The sequence below is a fragment of the Rhododendron vialii genome, chromosome 10a (assembly GCF_030253575.1).
Source record: "Rhododendron vialii isolate Sample 1 chromosome 10a, ASM3025357v1".
NCBI classification, from domain to species: domain Eukaryota; kingdom Viridiplantae; phylum Streptophyta; class Magnoliopsida; order Ericales; family Ericaceae; genus Rhododendron; species Rhododendron vialii.
This window is the reverse complement of record NC_080566.1, coordinates 8,468,298-8,490,407: the sequence shown is the minus strand read 5'-3', so window position 1 is coordinate 8,490,407 and position 22,110 is coordinate 8,468,298. Positions and strand designations below refer to the sequence as shown.

The window sequence follows — 22,110 nt, the reverse complement described above, 5'->3', positions numbered from 1 at the left end:
ACTAACTATTCCACTATAATGGATATGGATTTTTCAGAAACTCGCCAAGATTATTCCCAAACCATAGGAAAAAGGTGTCTTTGCAGGATAAAAAGATTTGACTCAAAGGACACCAAGATATCTTTGAGAAAAAGAAAGAATGTTGAATCTACTTTAACTAATAATGACCTTTCAGCTCTGAAACCCGCAAAGCGTTTTAGAATGGACTTTGTGCAAGAGCAGAAGATGGAATGTGATATTGTTGCAGCACCAGAACCAGAAGTTGTTCCTTTCTCAAAAGATCAACAATTTGTGCAAGATCAGAGTTTTCTAACAAGTGATGATCCGAATGAGTTATCACTTGATCAAGACTTCGATGAAGTATTTGCGTACCTTAATGAACAAGTTGCTGCTATTGATGACGAAATTATATTCCGAAATCTGCCAAGCGTGTTAGAACAATGTTGGTGGAGGAAAACAAGATGGATTGCGATGTTGTTGCAGCACCAGAAATAGAAGTTGTTCCTTTCTCGAAAGAACTCTTTGAGCAAGAACAAAGGCTTATGATGAGTAATGATGCGAATGAGTTAACCATTGAAGAACTTGAAGCTATTTGGGAAGAGGAAGAGCCAAGAAGTTATTCACCGAGGCATTGTGATAATTCTGCACTTGTTCCATTGGATAGCAATACTATAACGTCAAATACTAACTTTCACATGCTTGCGGCATATCTTGACGAATCAGTTCCTATAGTGGAGCAGCAACAAGGTTTTGGGCTTGATTGTAATGCATTTGGAAATATCTCTTCGACTCCCGAAGATGATTGGGTACAGCATTCGAACCCTTCCCACACATGGCCGAAAAATCTGTCAAATGCAGAAGCCTGGTTGAATGCTGGGCTTCTTCCAAGTGATCAAGAAAAGTGACAGTTTCTTGTCTCCAAACTCCAGGTTTCATGCCACAGAGGAACCATCACCGATATTCTCTTTTTCCAATGAATTTTTTTTGGATTAGCAGAAAAATAACATGTCTCAGTTGGAGTTGGATCCTTAAACCCTATGGTGGCTTAAAAACATGTCATGGAAAAAGAATATCTTCCTCAATACGGAGATGAGATAGATCTTTCCTGAAGAACGAGGAATGGAGCTAGCAACATCAAGAGCAGGAGAGTACACATTGTGGTATGCTTGTTGTGTGTGTCGATGGAGGGGGGATGAGAAACGAAAGAAATTGGATCTGTAAATGGCAGTAGTTTACTAGTAGTTCATTGAAACGATTCGTTGTTCATTTTTAAGTACTCTAAATTTCAACAAACTGCAGATATGATAGTTTAAATATTGAATTTTTTTTTTTAATTATCAATTACGAGTTTTCTATACTTTTGAATCTAAGTGCCTCTTCCATATGCATATTGGTTTGCTTCTATTGTACGTTGTGTACTACACAATCTCTGCATGGAGGCACGCATTTGCCATTAGAAATAACAACTGATTTTCTCCTTGGTAAATGTTTGCCGTCTATTTCGTTTGGAAAGTACGGTTCATAAAGCTATTGATGGATGTAATTTCAGCTTGTGGTTAGTGATATGCAAAGGTGTTTTAACTTAAGATGAGATGATGCAAAGGGGTCAGTGGTCATTGCGTCATTTATATTTACCATTGTGGTTTAGCCAACATGGGTGCAGCCAGAATTTAGTAGAAAACCCTTCGCCCGCTTGCCAATGAGTTCGTCTTTGAAGTATCACCTATCCTCTCTCAACCCTTCTCCACGAATGACACACAATAGAAGCATTTGTTTCTTAGATGTTCTGCCCCTCCCCTTGGTACTTGCATCTAAAGACTCACAGACTCATTTTATTGCACAAGTTGCCAACCCAGTTTTGTTAAGAGGACATTATAGCCTGTATTCAAGCCATCCATGTCTAAACACTCATCACACATTACTCTTAGGTTTGTAGATTTTTATCTCGGGATATGAGGAGGATATTCTGCATGTGTCCGTCTTTTTCCTAAAGAAATGTAACAAAGAAATGAATGTTATAGCCTTATGAATCTATCGTTTTCTGCATAACATAAGCTAAGATAGTCAATGTGACGGATTGCATCCAGCAGCTCTTCCAGCCACGGACAATTGTGATGCTTTCCAACTCGAGAGTTGATCGATGACACGTGTGAAGCCTGTACGTAGACTCCTTGGGACTGAGACTGAATTCCCGCTATTTTTCTCGGTGATCATTTGGCTTGTGTTTGTGTTTTGGGAAGGGGAATGAGCAACAAAAGAAATTGGAGCTACAGATGTTAGTTTATTAGTAATTCATTTTGCCTATTCACTATTCATTTGTAAGCAATCAAAATTTCAAGTAACTGCTGATGTGATAATTCAAATATATATAGGATTTTTTTAGCAGTTATATTTTTCAATGCTTTGGAATATAGAGCTTCTTCTATTTGCCTGATGGACCATGGTTTGCTTCTTTTGTACGGTATGTGGTACACAATCGCTGCATATAGGCATGCGTTCAACATTTTGAAATAACCATTGAATTCCTCTTTCTGAAATGTTTGCTATCAGTTTATTTGGGAAGGTGCGGTTCAAGAAAGCTATTCCTGGACACAATTTCAGGTTGAACATCTTTGACTTAAGTTAAGATGATGAAAAGTAATAGATTTAATTTTTCATGGTAGTTTATGCCAACAAGATGTGGTTACGTATAAAATGAATTCCAGCGGCATTGACATAAATGGAATGAGGCTGTTGAGAGGGCAGTAGCAACAATATATACGTAGATGCTGGTCCGTATTAACTAGAAAAAAGATTACAGCTTGATGTCAAATATTTCACTGATAGGGGCTGCAAATGTTTTCCTAAATGATCCTCAAAACCAAGTAACAAGCAAGACAAAAACAGACCCATGACGACAAAAGTCGATATAAAACCTATAGCATTTGCAGTCAGGATTCCCGAAGGTTCACCACATACACATATCAAAAACGCCATAGTAAGTTACAACAAAAACTTGGTAGATGTTTCACAAAGGCTCCCAAATCCTCCTATTTTCCGCAAAAGATAAAACATTGTTTCAGATTCTATACCAGCTCTAATGAAACTAATGATGTTCAAAATAACAATAGCTTAGTCAAGGCTTGTCTTTGGAAAGAGTCTGCTATTCCATTCTCCCAAATATACTCCCAACATATCTCTCATTAATAGGCCCAATAGGATCTCTTAAGAATCCGCATTTGACCAGCAAAATCCTCTAAAGTCCAAACCAAACATGAGAACTGACATTCAAAAAAGAGATGGTTGTTGCTGAGACTCAAACCAATTGGACAAAGAATACAGCCCTCATCAGTTGTGACTTCTCGCTTTGAGGGAGTTGCGAAACGAATCACTTCAAATAACAAAAAACTTGATGAAAAATTAAACTTAGTAGTTATTTTTTAATCCCTTTTTTATGCATGGTTAATGTGGTCCTGAAAGAAACTACCTTTGAAGATTTAACCGGAGCTTTTTTCTTGCCTCCACTTCTTCCTTATCCATCTTCAAGTTTGAGTGAGTGTATAATTTGATCAAGATATACAACCTCGGACCGAATGAAAATAAAGGACTCGTAACAGACCAAACAATATAAGCTTATAACATATTTAGTGTTTAATTTAGTATCCCGATCTAACCTAGCTCAGCTCACACCCCATTTCTTCAAGTTCAACAAAAATGACATCAGTATCCAAGAAGCTCACTTGTTTCACCAAATACGAACTAAGGCAACATCGATTAATGGATGAATACCAGTCTACTCAATGTTCAGCCCACAAGCCAATACAATTCTGGTCTATAAAATCCATTTCCTCTTCTAACACCAGAGAGAAGCTTCTTAGAAGGCAATAATCATCATGTTGGATGTATACTATAGTCCCACAATCCAAGCAAACAAGATTTTGTTAACTTAATTAAAGCACAGTCCCAGCACCACTCAGCCAAGCCTAGAAGTACTTGGAAGATACATGAAGACTAATAAACCATACAAGAGAAAAGATATTAGACCATAATAACATCCTAAAAAAGCACAACAAAACAAAATGTGGGTTGAGCAAAAAGGACGAGGACACTATACAGACAAATGAATTTATAAAAATATTAGACTACAAACAAGAAGCATGCATCTCCCATAAACACAACTATACAAGATTATCAAAAAATAACTTATGCGCACCATTAACTTTGTCGCGTTCCTTTCCACTGAGGAGGCGGGAGGAGCGATGCCTTTCTTCTAGCCTAATCCACTCATCTGTCCTCCAAGGCTCCAACCAAATAAAACACGTGCCGCATTCTCCTGTAACGGTGAACTAACCCCATAACAAGCAAGAATCATAACAAAAATCCCTTGTGACCTCACAATGTTTTATCACTTCAATTCATATTCTTTTATCTTTTTATTCTTCTCATCTACACGAATACTTGAACCCAAAAGTATTTGGACAAAAACTGACTAAAAATAATTCATTAAGTACAAAGAATACCCACAGTCTTTAATAATAGTTAATTTAATCCTACTTCTCCCTAACTCAAATTATCTTACCATCTCAAAGCATCTCCAACCAAGCTTCATATCTTCATATTTTGAAGCTCCAAAATGGATACCTAGAGACCCAAAATATGGAGATACGAAAACCCAACACGAAAATGGAGATATGGAGGCCCTTCTTTATTTATACTTTGCACTATTCTATCTTTCTTAAAATCTCATTTTTCCCATTCTATTTTTGATGTCAAATTCTAATACTATCTATATCCCTTCCACTTTTCGTTGCATTTCTGTAAAATATGGATAACTTGCATATTATAGATTCGATTCTCTTAAAATTAGTACCATTGAGAATAGGGACGAAGCCAGGATTTTTTCACTTAACGGGGCCGAATATGCACAATCAAAACTCTCATTGCAAGAAAAATTGCATTTTATAGTGTTTGAAAAATGCTATTAAATGATATATACAACGTTTCTCCAAACGCTGTATTAGCCGATGTTGTTAAAAGTCTTAGACTTAAGACAGTGTTTTTTAAACGCTAAAGAATGTGAACTTTAGACAGCGTTTTAAGAACGTTATAGAATGTGAAGTTTCTACAGCGTTTTAAGAATACTATATTAGCCAATTTTTTTTGCATTTTTTAAAAATTCTATAAATACCAATATATTAGCATTTCAAATACGATCATGATAATTTCATTAAGAAACAAAAATGATTTATTCCATTCTACACCAACTATATCCAAATGTCAATATACAATAAACAATTCAACCATTGAATAAAGATTCATTACATTAGCTTGAACAAATGTCAATACAGTGTCTTTGTTAAATTTCCATCAATCATATGCCCCACATATCCGTTTCGGACCCTCCAAAGATGACCAAACCTGTTCATTTATTTTATATATATATATATATATATATATATATATATATATATATATATATATATATATCTTCTTCTTCTTCTTCTTCTTTTTAGGTAGGGGGGGGGGGATGTTTAAGTGGGTAAGTGGACCCATTCATTTTATGTTAAAATATTTTGTTTAGGCTTCCTTAAAAAATTAGCTCATTCAAATATCAATAAAGACATTTACATAACATCCAAGTTTATCTCAGAATTCAAGCCTGTACTTCTAAAGCAAAGTTGGATGTATCGTAAACACTCTTACCAACATCCAACTGAGGGTATTCTTTTATATGAAGTTTGAACAAAATATTTTAAACAAAATGAGCAGGCTTGATCATTTTTTAAGACTCAAGACAAGTCCAAAACGGATTGTGTGGGATCAAATATACACCGAGTTGTGTGGGATCCACCTCGGGCTCCCATACAAATTATTTCAGCCCTTAAATTTTATTATAATAGCTTTTAGGATGTTGCTGTAAAAAAAAATTTAGTTCAAATTGAGTACTGGTAAGATCTTATCAATTCATTTAACTTTTGGTTCTTGTGAATTCAGAAACCAAAACTCGAATTAGGACCCTTAAAATAATATTTGGGACAAATTGAATTGCTTGGAATCAATTGTGTGGGATCTCGATGCGCATCCCACACATCCGGGTGTAAACTTGGTGCACACATTTTGGTGTACCCATAGTTTTTTATAGGTAAAAAAAAGATAACCGTAAATTTTTATTAGATTAAATTATATAAACATTTGTTTCTTTCAAATAAATTACATTGTACCACATCGCCATCTTCTATTAATTGGGACCACTGTTTTAACGACGTGGCGCAATTTGATGGATTTTGAGGAAACAAATGTTTACACCACTGGTGTATATAATTTTTTTTAATTTTTAATTTTTTATCGTCTTATTATGTACTGTACGTAAATCCTTTACTCCGATCATTTCTCAACAAACTCCGAGTGAGTTAGGTGGTGTTCCACTTTTTCAAAAAGTATTTTTTTTCAAACGAAGGTAATTTCAAATTCAAATATAATGAAAATGAAAAATATTTTTTCAATTTTTTTTTTGCACCGTTTAAAAGATCTTAATGAGATCTATCAAACAAGATCCATATTGGTAAGAAAATTATTTACGTAAACACATAATTTTTGAGCTTGAAATTGCCTTATTTTTCAAAAAGTTCTTTTTCCACAAAAGTGAAACGGTCCATTGTCCAAGACTTCCTCATCACTCCATGATTTTTCCACTCTATTAAGTCCCGCCGCTCTTCTATTGTGTCTGTGTGTGTGTCTATATATATATATATATATATATATATATATATATATATATATATATATATATATATATACAAGTAGGATATAGTTGAAGAATTAAACTCAAGTAATCTGTAAGTTGTCTTTACTCCTACTTAGTTTTCATTTAGTTTTTTAGTCCTGCTGAAATTTTAGTTAGTATTTTAGTTCGGTTGTCATCGGTCGACCACCTTGCAAAAGACCACCTTAGGTAATCCGTAAAAGTTCTCGTGAGTAAGTCCCAGGGTAGGGCAGTGAGGGGTTGGGAAAAAACCTGGGGTATGTGTCAATTGGGGTATGTGTTTATCATGGCAATTTAGGATTAAAATATTAATTAAGAAATCTTTAGGGTTAAAATACTAAAAGAAAAGTCTGTAGGATTAAAAACAATGAATAGATTATTTAGGTGTAGTTCTTCAGCCAGTTCTTCAATGGCTTCTCTATCTGAGTTAGCGGACATAGTCAACCAAGAAGAACATGAGTATCAAGATTTAGATACAAGATTAGGAAATTGGATATACCTAAAATCCCAGTAAAAGAAATTTATAAGTCAAGTTTTTTAGATGATGCTTTTCGTACGATCAAGTTACTAAAACTACTGAACATGTTTATGCCATTACTAAACAAGAAGAGAGATGTTCTCTCCTTAGTCAACAATCAGTCAAACGTCACCTTGAACGAGGATATAATTATATCCATGTAGGATTAATACAAGTTGCAATTAAACCATTAACAAGAAGAGGATTAAATTCCTCAGTTTTATTATCTTTAAGAGATAGTAGATTCACAGTCTATAGTGATAGTCTCCTAGGATTAATGGAGTCAAGTCTACATAATGGTCCAGTTTATTTTAACTGTTACCCCGATTTACCCCTTAGTTTAAAAGATAAAAATATTCTGAAAGCATTAACTTTAAATATTCAAACTGCCGGAGCAATCACTCAAATGCTTGAAGGTAGTCAGTCAATTGCAGTAATTTACCGTATTTACTATAAATGTATGAAAACTAATTTAAATATTCATGCATTAGTCAAAAGTCCCAAGGATAAAACTGTACTTATACAAAGTAGCACAAATGCTAATGTACAAGTACCCAAAACCATTTCTTGGAATGATATCCAGTTACCAACTAGTTGGCTTAGTGAAAATGAGAGTTTCCCACAGAAACTCCAAAATGACATAATTGATCTAGACTATATTCAACAATACTTAGATGGTACAGTCAGGATAAGTTTTGATCAACAAAGAGTAAACCCTCCTCTGAGAATCAGAGAATTAAGTCGATCCAATAGCTCAATAGCTATGGATAGGTCAAATAGTTCAACTATTTTGCCTAGGAAGGACAAAAATTTAATTGATCCCAGTATTAGATTAAAAGGTGTTGAATCAAATTCACAAATTAGTAAACCTTGTTATTCTATACAGTCAAAATTTGAGGATGAAGACACCTTTCAAGGGTCTCCAACTCAAACAGATTTTGAAGAACCCACTGATCCAACTTTATTAGTTTTAAATAAACCTTTTGAAATAAATTTTGACAAATTATATTCTGAATTTAAGTCAAAAGAAAATAAACAAAAAAGAAAAAATTATTTTGCTAAATATACATCTAGTAAACAGGATAAAATTTTAGCTCATTGGGAAGCATTTATGGAAGAATCCAGAACTGAAATTTATTTTTTCGACTACTTAGAAAATTATTACAAAAAAGTCAATACTCTTACAAAAGTAAAATGGACAAAATCAGACAATACTGTTACAACTGCTAGTCACCCTCCTTTAGATTCAATCATTATTAATTACAAAGGATCTGCTATATCAGCATCTCCATTCAAATTACCAACTGATAGAACTGAATGTAAGCAAATAGCTGAACAAATTAATTACACTAATCAATGTCTCACAACGATTAGTAAACAATTGGATAAAATAGAAACTAAAATAGATGAAGGATCCTCTAGTAGCATCCCCTCATCCAGTAAAAATATTGAAAAACCTCTTATCCACCTCCCTGAGAAGAGAGAACAAATTAGTCTAAACCAAAATCAAAATATTCAAAAAATTGAAAATTTGCTCACAAAAATAGCAATTAAGTTAGAACCACAGTCACCTTAGCTTGCTACAATTACACAAAACCACGACTCCCAAACCTCTAGTCAAACCTCTTCCGATGAAGAAATTACAAACCTGCAAAAACAATTCTCTGGGCAAGAAATAAATCGCCTTTACAACCCCCCAGCAAACCCTACTAGCATTACCAAAAATTGGTACTCTAGGCCAACCCCTCCTGATTTACAGTATGAAGAAAATAATTTAATTAACCAGTTTTCTGTTTCGTCTAATAAATTATATGAATGGAATATAGATGGTCTAAGTGAACACCAAATATTAGAAAAATTAAACCACATGTCAATGGCTGCCAATAGTTACCGAAGTAATACTGAACTTAGTCAACCACAAATTGTTGATTTATTAACCTCTGGTTTACTGGAATGCTAAAATCTTGGTGGGATAAATACCTCACCAGTGAGTCAAGAGAAGAAGTAAAACATGCTGTTCAACTTGATGAAAATGGTCTCCCAATTTTTGATAATGAAATTGGAATGGGAATACCCGACGGAGTTAATACCCTAATTTACACCATAATTAAACATTTCATTGGTCAACCTAGCAATATTACCTCTAGGATACATGATCAACTGACTAACTTGCGTTGCCCAACATTAAGTGATTTTAGATGGTACAAAGATGTTTTTACATCTAGAGTCATGCTCCGAGATGATTGTACAAAATCATTTTGGAAAGAAAAATTCATTAATGGACTCCCTAATTTATTTGCTCATAAAATTAGAGATGTTCTTAGTCAGCCAACAGGAGTAATTGAATATGATAAGTTAACATATGGTGACATTATTAGTACCATTCAAAAAGAAGGTCTAAGAATGTGCATTGATATGAAAATTAGTAAACAAGCCCAAAAAGACAAGAATAAAGCCAAATATGAATTGGGTAACTTCTGTGAACAATATGGTCTACCCCCTGTAGCACCATCACGAAGGAAAACCAAATCTCATACCAAACCAACTACCAGTCATAAAAGTCACAAATACTATAGGCGTAATAAATCCTCCACACCATCCAAAGATAAATATTATGAAAAATCCAAAACACAAAAGCATAAAAACAGAAAAACAAATGACAAGAATAATGTTACATGCTACAATTGTGGCAAAAAAGGTCATTATAAAACTGAATGTAAAGTCAAAACAAAAATTAATCAACTCAACATATCCGACACTGATAAACAGCAAATTTTAGAAATTTTTAGAGCACAAAATCTGAGTAACACTAGTAATGAAGATGACAGTATTAAATCTTCCGAGTACCATTCTCTAAGTAATAGTCCCAGTGACGACCAAATTGAGATAGGATGTACTGCTAACTACTGTAAAACAATAAATGTACTTACCAAAGAATTACCTGAAGAAGAATTACTTATTGACTTAATAAGTAAATTAGATGATTCTGAGTTGAAACAACAATATATTAAAAAACTCAAACAATTCTTAATCCAACAAAGTAAAAAACCTCAATACAATAAGCCAGTTATTAATCTCAACACCACTATTGAACGATTCAGTAAAATTCACAAAGTAATAACCCTGCAAAGTCTCCAAGAAGAAATAAGTTTGATTAAAAAAGAAATTGAAACAATTAAAAATCAACTTCCAAGAAAAAGATTCGTCCGATTTAAGGATGACCAATTATCTTCTGAATCTTCTTCCAATGAAGAAGAGCCCATTAATCAAACTCAACATCCTAGTCAAGAACAATCTTTTGATCCCAATCACCCAATTGATGATCCAGTAAATTACAGATTAAATTTACTAAATAAAATAAAATTACAAAAATGGCATGCACGTATCAAATTAATCATAGGAGATTACAGAATTTAGATTACTGCTCTTATAGACATAGGAGCAGATTTAAACTGCATTCAAAAAGGAATAATACCAAAAAAGTATTATCAAGAAACAACTGAACGGTTGAGTTCTGCAAATGGTAGTAAAATGCAGATCAAGTATAAATTACCTGAAGTAAATATTTGCCAAAATAAAACTTGTTTCAAAACATCATTTGTTTTAGTTAAAAATTTAACTGATAAAGTAATTTTAGGAATACCCTTTATTTACTTACTTTATCCATTCACAGTCACTAGTAACAATATTATTACCACTTCTATTGATCAACAAGTCAATTTTGAATTTTCATCAATACCGAACGAAGATGACTTATGTCAACTTCAAAATTGCTCTATTTATCCTACTAATGGTTTATTTGATTGTTTTACAGATGGCTCAAAGTCAACAGAAAACTATTCCTTTTGGGAAAATCCTACTACCAGTATTTCCTGAAGGAGCTAGCACAAAATTTAGGAAGCTTAAAAACGTAGGCAGCATAAATGAGACCCAACAATGTCTTCTGGATAATCTCTGGAATACGCGTGGGGATCATCGTAAATTCCTAGACAGCTTAAATTCTTTGAGTATTTATTTTAGTCAACAGACTAGTGGAGTTGTTTTCCCTAGTTCTTCAGGTGGAGTTTTGATAAACCCATCTTTAGTCAGTAATAATTATACTAACCCTTCACATTGTGAACGATGTGAAGCCATAAATTGTCAATTCCTGAATTTAAATTACAGGTACCACCAGTCAATGATTGAACTTGCTCAACTCCAAGACAAGAAGGCCTCCTTTACCCCACTGGTAAAGGTAGAGAAAAGACAATCATCCCCATTGGATGATGGTGAAAGCGTGTGTGTGTTGGAACCATTCCAAAAAATAGCATCCAAAGCCCTAGCTTTACCACAGTCATTATCTCTCATACCCACATCTCTACCTACTGAAATAGTAAACCATATTCAACACCTAGCCAGACAAGATGCCCATCATTTTCAAGAATTCCTATTTGAAACCCTTACTAAACTAGCCAGCCAACCAACCACAGGACTATCAATCACTTGGGAAACTCACTATACTGAAAATCCAGTCACCTGCCCCAATACTAACCCATTGTGCCAAGAAATACCATTAGAACGATACAGTTGCCCTTGTAATTTAGTATTCAGTGTCCCGAAAGCCTGTATCAATATGCAGTACTTTCAGGACATTATTGTTCCCTATAAAGATCAAGTCATCCAAATTAGCCCAATGACCCTACTAGATTATGGATTTCTTAGACAATTAATTTTCACTAGTCCAAACCAAACTGACCGAGTCACCCGCAAATTAGCTGTTTGTGTCAAAAACCTCTTTGCTAAGTATGGCGCATTAATATGCCAAGTCCTAATTACTAGTAAAATGCCGGAATGGACAAACACAGGGAATGTGATACTGGCCCAGCATGTCATGTATCTCTCTGCAAATTGGCCATTCAGCAGACTGCATGCACCTATTCAACTCATTGAAGATGAATGCCCCTGACCGTGTTCCAAACCACCCAGGGCACAAATCCGGCATCACAGAGCCAAGTCAATTGCTCAACTCCTTGAAATTGATTATCAATTCATTGATCACCTGCATCATTTAGTGTGTGAAGACCATATTCAAAAAATCAGAGCCACAGAACCTATTCAAGAAGTCCCATTCATTTTCTACACCAAATTTCAAAACCTAGTCAAGGAATATCAAAGTCAGCAAAGTCACCTACTTGAAGACAGTCAAGCAGATGAATCTACCTCACAAGTCAACAGTGATGACAATGGACGGGATTATTGGGAGAATCTCACATGTGAAGAATTGCAGAATATGGACAACATGATGGATTGGTAGTCATTTCTACTTTTTGGCCCCACCAGCACCAAAAGTAGAAACAGTCACAGTCAAAAGAAGTAATCATTTCTACTTTTGGTCCCACCTGCACCGAAAGTAGAAACAGTAACCTACTTTATTTACTGTAGTCACGTGATTCTACTATTCAATGTTTGTAATTTCTCTGATCCTTATTCTATAAAAGGATTCGAGAAGTCAGGAGAATAGAATAGAATAGAATGGACTGAAAGTAGAGAGAAGTAGGAGAGTAAAAAGAGAGGAGAGAAAACGAGAGAGGTTTTAGAGAGAGAAATTCTCCTACCACTTCCCCTGTTCCTCATCCTCTATAGTAAACCCAGTCATTGCTGAGTATCAATATACTCCAGCAACCCTTGTAAACCAGTAAACTGCCATGTACTGTTTCTGATTCAGCAATTGAATTCAGATTGTTTTAGTAAGTAATTCATTTCAGTAATTTTGTTGTTCAAATTACTAGTAAAGCTATTCTATAAAATTATAGCGCTATTATATAATTGATTAATTCATTGTTTTTTCATAGATTCAAATTTATTCATTATTCACTATTCACCCGACACTATTCACGTGTCACTATTCATCCGTCACTATTCATCACTATTCACTCACGAATTTACTATTCATCAGTCACTATTCACCATAGGTACCATAGCCTTTTGTTTGATTCTTTTGTAACCTTTGTTTGATTCTTTTGGTAACATTAGTACCCCAGTAAACACCATATATATATATATATATATATATATATATATATATATATATATATATAACCTTTAACATTTTTCGTACTATCACACACAAAGAGAGAATAGCAGTTCAGAGAGTAAAAGAGTTGAGAGAGAGAGATAGAGAGAGAGAAATTTCGTAGGGTCATAGAGAGAATTGCAGGAAAGAGAGATTTGAGAGAAACAACATGAGTACTCTGCATCAGGCTATCGCTTTAGGCCTACAGATAAAGACCTTTTAGACTATCTTAAAGAGAAATCCAAGGGCGCAGCCCTGCCTTGTGATGTGGTTATCGAGCGTGAGATTTATGGGGTTGGCAACAAAGCCCCGTGGCAGATTTTTATCGATGAAGATCCATGGGATATATACAGAACCAAGGACAAGAAGCTAAATAAATGGAAAAGAGAAAGTACAATCTATGTTTTCACGACCTTAATCAACGCCATCGAAAAAGAGAGAGCTAGAACAGCCGGTTATGGTTCATGGAACGAAGAGACAGCTTCTGAACAAGTGGTGGAAGTAGACAAGGATGCTCATGTGATAGGGTACAAGAGGATGTTGTGCTTTCAGATTACGAACGAATCGGGAGTGATGGACGAGAGTGTGGAAAAAGGCCACTGGATCATGCATGAATACTCTCTACGCGGCGGCGGTGGTAATACTACGACTGGAAAAGGCGAATATGTTCTTTGTAGGATAAAAAGAGACGGCTTAAAGAATACCAAGATATCACCGAGGAAAGGAAAGAATGTAGAGGCTGCTACAACTGATGACGACCTTATAGTTTCGAAACCCGCAAAGTATTTTAGAACAGAGTTCATGCAAGACTAGAAGATGTGATGTAGAACACGTGGAGGCCCAATTTCATGATCAATTGGACCAGTCAAAGCCTCGGAAGCCCAAACGTTGTTTAATTGCAAATTACCCGATTGGGCAACTTTCGGACGAGCTCGGATCGGGCCCAAACTTGGTGGACTGACTTATTTTCGCGCTGTCGTCAATACGCATCAACCTTAGGTTGATGATCAATGGTGTTTTCCAGCCTAATCTTTTTGTTTAGGCCTCAAATTGGACGTTTTTGCCGTTTTAGGAAATATTTGTTTCGTTAATAACTTTTAGCTATAATTCCGTAGAAGTTGATTCTTTTTAGGAAAGTCATGTTTTTCTTTCCTTTTTCCAATTTTATTATTTTTCCCAAATTTTGGGAATTTTCGTTTTTGAGTTAGGGTTTTGCTAGGATTACGCATTTTTCCTATAAAAGGGGTGTAACCTAATGTTTATACAGCTTTTGATCAATAATATTCAGATTTTGTCTTTTTCTCTCGTGGACTCGAGTTTATCTTTCGTTCAATTAGTACGCAACTAATCTTTTTGTTAATTCCGCTGGGTCAAGATGGAATGTGATGCGGCACCGAAAACAGAAGTTGTTCCTTTCTCTAAAAATTACACAAGAGTTTTCTAATGAGAGACAAATTGAATGAGTTAAAACTTGACGGCTTAGGTGAAGTTCCAAAATCTTACAAGTGTGTGAGAACAGAGTTGGTGGAAGAAATGAATATGCATTGCCATATTGTTGTGGCACCAGAAACAGAAGTTGTTCCTTTCTCTGAAGAACTACTTGTGCAAGAAATCTCCAGACTCTACTTGTGCAAGAAATCTCCAAACTTCAGGTTTGAAGCCACAGCAAATCCAGAGACAGAACCAAGATTTGCTACATGAGGGGGTCGGCCATTGCATGAATAATAAAATTTTGAAATTCCAACGTTCAAGAATATAAAATATCTTAATGAAAAAATAATACCCATTACAAAACACAATATCTACGTGATCTTAACAAACCAAAAATAACTAAAAGGTGAAAAAAAAAAAAAAACCAATGTTATACGTCAAGCATGTACCAAAATGAATTATAGCGATACCTTAGATTCAAAAATCATCTATTATTGAGTTAGAACTAATTGTTGCAGTAATTTCCTTCTCAATAAACATAACCAAAGCATTTGTGAGAAATTTATCCTCCATTCGAAGCATGTGTTCTGACAATATTTATAGTTGAAAATGTCTTCTATCCACTATTTTTATTTAGTGGGGGGCCACCATGTATAATTTTGATATTTAAACAAAAAAAAACCTTAGATAATTATAAAAATTTAAAACCACGTGGGGGCCGTGGCCCCCGTAAGTTGAAAGGTGGATCCGTCTCTGAGCAGAACAATCACATGTATTCTCTTTTTCCAATGATTTGTTTTGGATCAACAGAAAAATAACATGTCAGAACATCTTCCCTCAATATGGTGGTGAGATAGATCTTTCCTGAAGAACGAGGAATGGAGCTAGCAACATCAAGAGCAAGAGTTAATCAGGAAAAAAAAAACATCAAGAGGAAGAGAGTGCACATAGTGGTATGTTTGTTGTGTGTCCGTCCGAGGGGAATGAAGAACAAAAGAAACTAGATCTGTAGATGATAGCTTAATTAGTAGTTCATTGAGCCAATTCATTATTCGCTTGTAAGTAATCAAAATTTCAACAAGCTGCAGCTATTATAGATTAAAGATTGGCTTTGTTTGGCAGGCAGTTTAATTTAGTTTAGTTTTGGTAGTAGGTAGAGAGAGAAATAGGGTAATGATTGGAAAGTAGGTAATGATTGGAGAGAGATAGAGAGAGATAGAAAGTAATAATTGAAAAAATAGGGTAATGATTGGAGAAAGAAGTAGGGTAATGATTGAACTAAACTAAAATGGCAAACGAACACTACCTATGTTTTTTATTAGTTTTACGATTATTCTAGGCTGTGGAATGTGGATCTTATTCTATTTGCCTAATGGTTTGCTTCTCCTATTTGCCTAATGGTTTGTTTCTCCTATTTGCCTATTGGTTTGCTTCTTTTGTACGATTAGTAGCCCAAAATCGCTACATACCAAAGGGATAGGAAGCAGTCACTCTTTTACTTATTTCTCTCTTTCTAGTTTATGACAACATGTTTTTGTTATATGCCCGTAAAAAAAATTTAATTCGATCTGGTGGCAATGTGAAATAAGGCTGTTGAGTGGGCGAAAACAACGTTTACATAGATGTTGGTTCTAGATTGTCCCCACCTAGGCACTAGGCGCCAATTTTCCATCCGATTAGCGCACAGTGATTTTTAGAACATTGACTAACAGGATTCAGTCACTATTGATTTGACTTACGGTGACTTTGTAACACGTAAAGTCAAGAAGGATAAAGTCCCTACCAACGTAAGTCTTTAGAAATCCATCCTTTTCAATATGGGCTTAATACTCAATTTTTTTGGGGTCTCATCTTTCAATCAAGAACCTCATATCCCTCATTAATTGATTGGTTTCCTCTTGTTACGTTTTCCAAAAAAACTAAGTTGTTGTCAAGAGAATCTCAAATCCAGATTGAAATTCATTAGCATATGTTGATTTAGAATCTCTTCCCTTTTCCAGTTGGATTGTTCTTTACGGGACACGGACAAAGGCGAAGGTTTGATCAGAAATGTAGCAATATATCAAACTCAAACATCACAAATAGGAACTAAATTTTTGTGCAGTGGCAATATGATGAATGGCATGATATTTCTGGATATTCCATATGGAAACTTGTTATGGGGAAAAGAAAGTTCAGTAAGCATGGAATCTACTGTCATCAAAATTGTCAATTAATGATGCCTATTAGAGTTATAATTCTCCAATGGAGCATGAAGCTGCTGATTATGTGCGGTTTTAGCAGTTTTTTTTTTACTGTGTTCGACATGATTTTTTCACTTGAAATGCTTTAGCCAATTGCCACGGGAAAGACACCAGAGAGAAGCAATAAGCATCATGTTAGACTTCTAGTCATGCGATCCAAGGAACCAAGATTTTGTTAACTTAAAACACAGCCTCAGCCAAGCCCTTCTGCGTGTTATTACAAATATTTAGGAAGATATCTGAAGACCAAAAGACAATACAAGAGAAAGTACATTAAACAATAATAACATTACAAAAATGCACAGCAGAGCAACAAAATTCACTACAAGAAAAATTACCTTGGGTGACGAATGAAAATCGTCACAAATTGTATGTTTTTCGTCACAAATAATATAGGTGACGAAAAAAAAATTGTCGACTAAAGGTTGTCGAGGATTCCTACCTGGTGACGAAATCTATTTTTTGTCACCTATAGTGTCTTTTGATGACGAAATATTTCGTCACCAAAAAGTGAATAATTGGTGATGAAATTTTTTTCCTCACTTATTGTGCTATTTGACGACGAAAAAATTCGTCACAAATGGGTCACATAGGTGACGAAAATTTTCGTCACCAATATAAGAAATCAATGACGAAATTTTTCGTTGCAAAAGACATTTTCATATGGGGAAAAAATCTTTCTTTCTTGCACCTGCTGGGTTTCGAACCCGAGTCTCTTGAGTTTTTCGAGCAAGCTCCGACCAACTGCACCACAAACACTTTTTAATAAATATTTGAAATATATAATATATAACATATATGTTTAACATGAAAATGTATTTCGAATGTAATTTTGAACCTTTAAACATTAAAATTAACAATTTTGATAAACATGAAAGTTGTAGGCAATTGAGTTATTGTTCAAACCCAACTTGAATTATCTCAATCGGAGTTTTTAGTAAAGAGTTATGTCCGAAATATATTTAGTGACAAAGCGTAATTCATAAATTTCATCACGAAAGGTACCCATTTGACGACAAAATATATTTTTCGTCACTGAAAGCGTTAAAATAGTGACGAAATTATTTTTCGTCACCAAAGTTAAGCATTTGGTGATGAAAAAAATATTTCGTTACTAAATTGGTCTCATTTGGCGACGAAATATATTTTTTGTCACCAAATGATTATCTTTGGTGACGAAAAATAATTTCGTCAACTTTTTTAAGCTTTTGGCGACGAAAATGTATTTCGTCAGCAAATGGATACCTTTGGTGACGAAAACATTTTTTTCGTCGCTAAACAGATATAATTGATGATGAAATTATTTCATCACGGAAGTTGTCAAAACAGTGACGAATTTATTTTTTCGTCACCAATTTTCATTTTTCTTGTAGTAATTGGTTAAGCCAAAAGGATGACGATACTTTTACAGACAAATGAGTGTTAAAAGGGTCCTCTTGCCCATCACTAGTCAGTCAACAATTGCTTAGTCGAGTGGGTTAACAGGAATTACCCTCTTGCCATCTGCGCAAACTAAAAAATAAAAGGACGAGGATACTCTACAGACAAATGAATCTATACATAAAAATCATTTAGACTATCAAAAAGAAGCATCTCTCACAGGAACCAAAATATACAGCATTACCAAAAAAAAATTACTTCTCAATCTGCACACCAACAATTCTATCCCTGCAAAACTCCCTCTGTCACATTACTTTCCACCGAGGAGGTGAGAGGAGCCAAGCCTTTCTTCTAGCCTAATCCATTCTTCCAAATAAAACACCTGCCCATATTCTCCTGTAACACAAAACTCACCCCAAAATAAGCAAGAATCAGAACAAAGATCCCTTGACAACTCACAATGCATGACAAAGTGCAAGACTGATCTCCTCCCGTCCCTCCCTTCCTGACACAAGCAATGCAACACCAATTGACAACCTACCTCCTCATATCAGATCGTCTTCCATAAGAATCCTAGCTGATTAGCGGTCAAAAAATAGAATGCAGTAGGTGACGGGTGCCCCACCTTCACATACCTTGCCATGGGAAGCCATTCTCCCTGCTTCCCAACGGAGTCCCCTAAAAGACTTCACATGTAATCTGCCACTACTTACTCAGTAAAACCTCTATTCCACAGCTCGTGGATTGGTTTACTACAAAGTACATGCCGTCAAAATCTAGAGTGTAAGGTTATTCATTTCACAAACTCAGGTGCCTATTTATGAACCAAGGCCAGGCCTATAACCCACATCTTTCATCTTTAAGGCTAATTGTTCTAATGTTTCATATATTTTATCACACCGAGGGTGCTTTTGACCTCTAGACACAAAAGAGTTAACACAACCCACATCAACCCAACTGCAGCTTTTTTTAAAAGGGCAAATTTTCGTAGTCGTCCCTGTAGTTTTATGGTTGTCTCACTTTCGTCCCTCTAGATTCAAAGTGCTCTAATTTCGTCCCTGTAGTTTGTTTTACGTTCCAAATTGGTAAAATCGTTAACACCGTTAAGGAAACTAACGGAAAAAAAAAAGTGTTCCAATTTTCAATCCATTTGAACCGGTGCGAAGATCTTTTTTTTTTTTTATCATTTTATCCTAAATGGTCGTAATGAAATTTTGGCTCTAAGGCCTTTCAACGAGCACCCGAAGACTCCTTATTTAGTTTCAGGGGTCTCTTAGAGTGCTCATTGAAAGGTCTTAGAGCCAAAATTCCATTATGACCATCTAAGATAAAATGATCAGAAAAATAAAATATTCACATCCGTTCAAACGGATTGAAAATTGGAACACTTATTTTTTTTTCCCGTTAGTTTCGTTAATGGTGTTAACGATTTTACCAATTTAGAACGTAAAACAAACTACAGGGACGAAATCGGAGCACTTTGAAACTAGAGGGACGAAAGTGAGATAACCGTAAAACTACAAAGATGACTACGAAAATTTGCCCTTTTTAAAAATGTCAATGGCAAATTATAGAAATGATTGAGCTTTTTTCTTCTTTTTTTTGACAAAAGTATGAACATCATTGATATAAGAGTAAATCTAGCAGTTTAAGTACAACCCTAGGGGAAGAAAACTACCAGCAGCAACTAACAGATCGTTCATCAAACCAACAACAATGTCACAATAAAGCAACTCCTAGCCCAGAAATGAAACTCAAGTAACAAACACAATTAAAAAAAGAAAGAAGCAGCTTTACTTGGAATCAAGCCCCAGAAGTGCCTTTCAAAAGGGCTAGGAGATGAAGTTGGCGAGTACTGCTGCACAAGTTAATCTGCTAGACTAGAGCCTGGATGTTCCTTCCGTATCGATCAGCTGCCAGAAAAAAATTGAACCATCAGTGAGTAAGGTAAAGTGTATTCCTTCTAAAGTCTTTCCTATTGTTCTTCTTCTTTTCACTTGTGGAAATGATGAATGAAGTCGTCACGGTTGAGAGCAAAGGAATTCTTCACCAAGTCGGGGTCATTGAAGAACAAATGGTCATAAACACATTTATCCAAGCAGATTGCTCATGTCCAGGCTGCAAGATACAGGAAACTCTGCATGTGGATGAGGAAGAAGATGAAGATGGTGTGGACGATAAAGATAAAAGGAAAAAATGACGTGGATAATGAGGTGTTGCAGCTGGAAGGGGTGGCAGAAACTAAAGGGAGCAAGGTGGAGGAATTTGTTGACGACAGCGTGGAGATGGTGGCTGACTCAGCTGCATTGAATGCTAAGTCTGCTGCCAATACAACTGAGATCGAAAAGCTAGCTGTTACCAAGGAAAATACTCAAGTGCATGCTTTATCCAATTTGCTGGTTACGAGATATTCTTCTCAGCACACAAAAACTGCATGGGGAACTGGAAGAGGCCAGGTGAATGTCAATATTTCGAACTTCAACTTGGGCCAACAGTTTGGACCAAAAAATAAGGTGGCCCATTTCGAAATACCAAGATCCATATCTCTTAATGGACCTATTCACAACAACCTGGATCATGATTCAGTTCAGAGAATTGTTCCCTATAACAACAACCGACTAAATAATCAAACAAAGGAGGGAGAAACAAGGGTGCAGCAACCAAACACTTCAAACAACAAGAGCAAGGAAGTAGGCGTGGGTAATAAGGAAGCAGGTTCAAGCAAAAGGAAGCTGAAATCCATTGAGCAGATTCTGGGCATTCCAAAAACAGTTGCTGGGAACAAAAAAGGACGAAGAAGAAACAAACAGAAATGTGTGGTGTTTAGATCGGCTATGGCAGCTGTGGCATTATCTGTATCCACGGAGGGTATTGACAACAGGAACAGAATTTTACTGAATGAGGCAGAGGCAGAGGCAGTGCTAACTGTAACAAAGATCATGGAGGAGGACTACTTGGGCAACGAAGAAGAAATCATCAGTAAAATAATGGTGACGGCTGAAGAAGATGAAGAAAGGGCTAGAATATTGGCCAAGGCTGACCTTGGATTAGAGCATTTTCAGGAATCTAGCTACAAAGGGGGTCTCATTGGTTTGCAGGAACAATGAAAATTATGTCTTGGAATGCGAGGGGTCTGGGTAAAAGGAAAAGAAAAGCAAGCTCAAGCAACTCATCAAGCAAAGGAAGGTGGAAGTCTTACTTATTCAAGAAACAAAACAGTAGGAAATTTCTAAAAACTTCATCAATTCCATACGGGGGAAACTGAATGTGAGTTTGCTGAAGTTGATGCTGTTGAATTCAAATTTCGAGTCTACGAAAAAGACGGGAAAAATGATGAACGAGAGTCAATTTTATTGATGTATGATAACTAGGGTTACAATCTCTGATGAATTTCTAAGAGAAAATAATCCTCTGATTCTTCTCTTCAGTTGTTGTTGAAACGAGGGCTTGATGCTTATTCTCGGATCGAACGGCGGAATATTCTCCGATGTTTGCGAAGAAGATGATGATCTAGGTTGAAGGTTCTTCGGAGCTTTGAAGCTTTGATCTGAAAGAACCTTCTTGTTGGATTTAGACTTGAGACTTGAGGAATTCTGAAGGGCTTTGATCTTCAGAGCTCTGGAGTTGGATGCTTGAATGTTGATGGAAAATATGAGAAGAGAGCACCTCTATTTATAGAGATGTAGGATGGAGAGTCATGTCCAACTCTACCTCCTTCATATTTATCTCCCTAATTATTTCTTCA

At 35.5% G+C, this 22,110-nt stretch overlaps 1 protein-coding gene across 1 annotated transcript; it reads left to right on the top strand.

The window, feature by feature from the left end:
• The first annotated feature begins 1,119 nt into the window (after positions 1-1,119).
• LOC131302840 (NAC domain-containing protein JA2L-like) lies at positions 1,120-14,124 on the top strand. Its single transcript, XM_058329634.1, has 2 exons — positions 1,120-1,160; positions 13,512-14,124. Exons 1-2 carry the CDS (start codon positions 1,120-1,122, stop codon positions 14,122-14,124), a joined length of 654 nt encoding a protein of 217 aa, XP_058185617.1.
• Positions 14,125-22,110: the final 7,986 nt, after the last annotated feature.

What these genes read in the sequence shown, in the direction of transcription:
- LOC131302840 (XM_058329634.1), top strand. Translation starts at nt 1,120, where the DNA reads ATGGAGCTAGCAACATCAAGAGCAGGAGAGTACACATTGTG. An exon ending in GCAGGAGAGTACACATTGTG is followed by an intron (nt 1,161 to 13,511) that starts GTATGCTTGTTG and finishes CTATCGCTTTAG; the next exon opens with GCCTACAGATAAAGACCTTT.